Source organism: Taudactylus pleione, unplaced genomic scaffold (assembly GCF_031769625.1).
Source record: "Taudactylus pleione unplaced genomic scaffold, aTauple2 ptg000281l, whole genome shotgun sequence".
Classification (NCBI taxonomy): domain Eukaryota; kingdom Metazoa; phylum Chordata; class Amphibia; order Anura; family Myobatrachidae; genus Taudactylus; species Taudactylus pleione.
In genome coordinates, this window is record NW_028284683.1 from 1,303,095 (window position 1) to 1,308,534 (window position 5,440).

General features: G+C 34.4%; 1 protein-coding gene across 1 annotated transcript; it reads left to right on the forward strand.

The window, feature by feature from the left end:
* The first annotated feature begins 4,213 nt into the window (after window positions 1–4,213).
* LOC148512586 (olfactory receptor 1-like) lies at window positions 4,214–5,155 on the forward strand. Its single transcript, XM_088482044.1, has one exon. It carries the CDS (start codon window positions 4,214–4,216, stop codon window positions 5,153–5,155), a length of 942 nt encoding a protein of 313 aa, XP_088338170.1.
* The last annotated feature ends 285 nt before the right edge of the window (window positions 5,156–5,440 follow it).

Consider the following 5,440-nt stretch of genomic DNA (forward strand, 5'->3'; position numbering starts at 1 on the left):
AGTGAATTAGGTGAGGAACATCTATTTCAAATTATCCAAAATGATATCATTAAAAAAACGTATTATTTTTTTTTTAAAGATTTGTAAAAAATAAATAAATAGTTTTTTCAAACATCAGAACCACCATCAGAACATTTGAAACATCAGAAACACCACAACTATCATGACTTTTAACACTGGTTTCAGGTACCAGGTACACTAAAGGGGTGAGAGGGGAGGTTAATTAACTTTTTCCCAGCAGCTACTAATCTTTACAGCCACTGGGTGGGGGGTTATGCTTGGCTGACTGATTTAGCAGTGATTGGCAGCACAGCAGACACAGTGGTACAGGCAAGCAGAGGGACCCGAAGGTCCCTCTGAGAGCAGCAGCTGCGGGAAGATTCTCTACCTGCAGCCGCCCTCATTTTTAGCTGACTGGTTGAAATTTTGTGACCAAAGCAGATAAAGAACTGCCTGGTGTGGTTGGAGAATTGCGACCACACCAGGCAAGCAGTTAATATAAGCCAGAAATTGGGTCAACAAATTTTCATCTCCATTCCAGATAAATAGAACATAATCTATAACTCTTATCCAATGTATTAGGCTGTTTTTGAATAGATTATTTTCCCAAATATTATAGTCTTCCCATTTAGCAATGAATACATTTGCATAACTAGGCACGAAATTACTTCCCATCACTGTCCCCGTTATCTGTTTATAAATTGGTACCAAAAATAATTGTGATCCAAAATGTATTCTATACTACTCATTAGGAAATTTAGGAAGTTTATTTGGTTGTTTGAGAGATTCGACACTTTGTTAAGATAGTGGTAGGTATTAGCACAGCCGTCTACATGGCAATGCATGTGTATAGTGATTTTACATCACACATGACCACATCAAATGTTTCTTGCCAACTACAGTTAATCAAAAAATGTAAAACTGATGTGGTGCCTTTTATGTAACTTTTTTGTTGTACTACCAGTGGTTGCTGGAACAAATCTACTGTCCATATCCTAACAATGTCAATTTTGGCTACATGCCCAGATAATCTATGGGGTTCTATGGTTAAACTAATCTGTGTAGATTATAAATTTCAGCACTTTCTTGCAATAACACACAGGCACATATCCAGGGTAAAGTTTAATATATATCTGGTATGACCAAAGCTAAAGCTCAATATTTTTTTTATAGGTATATTTAGAATATAATGCAATTCCCTTATTTAACCACATCTTAATCACCTATTTATTTGTACTAAAATAAGACATGCTCTATATAAGTGATGTATCTTTACAATGTAAAACTTAGATGTAGTGTGTACAAACAGTTAATATTTTATACAGTACTACTGCCACCTACAGTCTACAGTTATTTTGTGTGTTTCTAAACAGAGCATTTAACTCAAAATTAAATAAAATTTCTCTATTACCTTTTTCACTAAAATTCTAAATGAAAGATAATACTAAAAAGGATACATTTAGTTCACGGTAATTTACATTAATTTATAATTAAATTGAGATTACAGTTATATATGTAACCCAAAAGTGATCTAAATATTATATAAGTAACACAATACTTCAATGCAGTTGCATGATATTATCTAACAAGTTCAGAGACAATTTTAATTAAAGAACATAATATATAGACCCTTTATAGATTACTATCATTTTCTATGTGTCATCTAATGCAGCAGAGTGGCACAGTAGTCATAATTGCTGGTTCATAGCACTGGGAACAAAAGTTAGATTCCCAACCAGTGCTCTGTCCATGCATTTTTATGTTCTCCCTGTAGATCACCATTGGCATCCAGGTAAACTCGATCACTCCAAAAGCATACATATATAAAACATAGCTTTAACTTAACATCTGTGACAATTGGACAATTACAGAAAGACATCTCCTATACTTCTACAAACGACACAAAAGTTTTATCATAAAAAAGTAATTCCACTCAGAAGCACCAAATAGAAAAATAGTAACATGTAATTGTTAATAACATTCTAATATTAATGATGTTAAAAATTATTCTGTATATTCCATATGCACATAAATTATAATTTTTTTTTAAATAATCTCACATTGCAAACATAGTATAAAAAGAACAATCAATATATTGAGCCTTAAGGTTTTAATGGCCCTTAATTTAGCTCCATTAATATGGTGGTAAAAATGTTCAGTAGGTGTTATGATTATTGGGCTTGCTCCAAACACAAATTTGCAATATTCACATTTCTTTGCAAGCCAGTTAAACTGATCCTATGAGCCTGTTAAACAGTGCAGCTGGCAAATGTATTAGACATGTTGAATCCAATATGTAAAAAATATGGTGTATATTTTTATAGGGTTTTTCTTGTGGAACTCTTATGGCCATGACTGGCCCCCTGCAGGTTCGAATGTGTCCATGCAGAAATCTGGATGAAGTTGTCCTCAATTATATCTTTAATTCCACTTGAATATATGGCTTAGGTTCACCAGGTCAGAAGGCTGAATCAGTGTAGTAGATGCCCATGGACTGTAATCTGGAGTGTCAGCAGGTCAGGGCTCCTCTGCTGATGCATTTCAGTGTCCATTGACACTTTTATTAATGCAAATGCTGGTTATCTTCTATACCTCATTTTTATCTTATGTAGTAATTATACAATGTGAATAATCAAATAATGATTTATTATTCAGACTTTAAATTATTTTCTCAATTTTAATAAAATATAACAAAAATAGGAAATAGCTTAAGCATTACATTATATGCATGGAAATAAACTGTACGTATAATTGACAAAGAATTATTAGAGTAAACAACCTAATAATAGCTTAATTGTTAAGCTAAAAACGTTAATTGTTCTGGGAAAACTGTAATAAATGTATTGACGAAGGGTAATCCCTGTGGCATACATGCAGTTTTATATATTTCTTTCATCCCTTGTATTTGAGAAATAGGAAGAAACCATGAATACGCTACATGTCATGATTTAATCATATGAAAGTTCCATTAATTAATAAAAAAAATAAGCATTGGATTTAGGACATTTTGACCTGGTAAATGTTACAGTTAAGCTTTCAAATGTACATTTTGAATTATAATTTGTTATTAAAGTTAATTTGCAAGCATTTATTAGTAGTATTTTTTATAGTTATCTTATACTTTTTTAAATTAATATAATGTATTTATTTCTGTGATTTGATTAAATACTTTTATTTGTGATATTTTATATTTTGTAAGATATTCTGTCATTGTATTTGGTCCATTTCAGCTCCTGGTATAATGCTTACAAACTGTACAAACATAGTCAACTAATTTCACTAATTGATATAAATGGTTTGGACAAAATAGAACAGAGCCTGGTGTAGACATCAATAAATAAACTGATATATGTTTTACGGACAAATTGTTTTCCTGAAAGTTTGTAACAGTATATTGTACTATATTCCTTTTTATGTGTCTGTTTATGTACTTTGTAAGGTGGTGCGGACCCCTTGTGGCACCATATAAATAATAATACTAATATAAAATGTATTTATTTATCTTTCCACTCTTCCATACTAAAACATTTTAAACTATCCAGCTAACTGAGTATGAAATATAATTGCAATAGTTTATTTCTTTGCTGGTGCTGTGTTGTCGTAATGAAGTTTGATACATCTTCAAAATATATGGGGCCTCTTCTGGAACCAAGGGCCATTAATATACCTCTAAGTTCATTGCTGTTTTTTTATTCATACTTTTCAAAGTTAAAAATTCACATAACAAGAAATAAGTTGTCACTCACTAGAACTGTGATTTAATAATAATTTCATAGTTAAAAAAAATCAAACATATTGATGTTCAGCCTTGGGCTTTAAATTTTGAGGAACCACCATTTAGGTTAGCATATAATAGATCAGCACGGCATTAGCTGGATGGATCCACTGTTGCCTTTAATGAGTCGATATCCTTCCCTATTAGGAGTGAGACTTTATGTGCATGAAACATCTGTATACTAACAGTGTGCAGTCATAATTTTTTGGAACAATGGGGAACATTTACTAATGCTCTTGTCCTGGCAAATAAGTACAAAAAATTTAACATTTTGACTAAAGATTACTTTTTTTTGTCTCCTCTACACCATTTTCTAAATCCTTTACATAAAATAAGGTGTGCCCTGGGCAGGACATTGGTTGTGTTTTGTCCCTTAATGACCCCATCAGGTTCCCCTGTGATGCTTCTGCTGTGGCTGAACCTGAGCCTGCAGGAAGGATGAAGGAACATCTCATAAACTGCACAGTACAGAGAGAATTTCACCTCCTGGCGTTCTCCATCTCTGCAGACCATCAGCTTGTGCTCTTCATTGGGATCCTGGTAATGTATTTACTGACAGTGCTGGGGAACCTGATTATCACTGGTCTTATATATCTGACCCCACAGCTCCACACTCCTATGTACTATTTCCTGTGTAGCCTCTCAGTGCAGGACATCATTTCCATCTCCAGCGTCCTTCCCAAATTTTTGTCAATTTTGATAACAGGTGACACCAGAATCGCCTTCCCAGGATGCATCACACAAATGTTCTTCTTTATATTTTCCGTTGTGGCAGAGTTTTTGCTACTAACTGCTATGGCCTATGACCGCTATGTGGCCATCTGTGTCCCTCTGCATTACGCAACCATTATGAACAAAAACCTGTGTGTTACACTATTTTCTGTCTCCTGGCTTGTCGGCTTCTTTACTTCAATTACAGATGCAGTGCTGGCTTCTCATTTATCATTTTGCAATTCCAAGGACATCAGCCATTTCTTCTGTGATATGAAAACCATGATAGCGCTCTCTAGTGGTGATATCACAGTTATTGAATTCTTGATATTTGTGGAAAGTATCCTTTTTGATTTTGTTCCTTTGGTGCTGATAATAACTTCATATACATGTATAATTGCTACTGTAATAAAGATCCGTAGCTCAACGGGCAGGGTAAAGGCTTTCTCCAGCTGCTCGTCTCATCTCACCGTTGTTATAATATTCTGTGGGACGTCGCTCATCTCCTACATGATCCCGGAGTCGCAGGGCTCTCGGGAACAGGCCAAATTTTTCTCATTGCTGTACACGGTGTTGGCCCCGATGCTAAACCCCCTGGTTTATACATTGAGAAACAAACAGGTCCTGAGCGCCATGGACAATATCTTGAAAAGACAATTGAAATATTAAATTGTTCATCCAGCTTCATTTTGGGTTAATGACTTCTAGCCAAATATGTTGCAGCAGATAACATAACTGAGTGTGATAAAGCGGAAAATGTAGCATCACAGGGTATAAGGACTGATCACCTATTAAACGTCTGCAGTGATACATTTTTCATTCTAGATAAGTCTGGTGGCGTTCTCCTACTGAAACGCAGAAATATCGGAACGTTGTGATCAGTGTTTGCTTTAACCAGAAAATGGGTGAAATTAACAGATATGATCAATGTGGCATAATGTATAGACAGAGTTT

Coding starts and splice junctions, on each gene's coding strand:
- LOC148512586 (XM_088482044.1), top strand. CDS start 4,214: ATGAAGGAACATCTCATAAACTGCACAGTACAGAGAGAATTTCACCTC.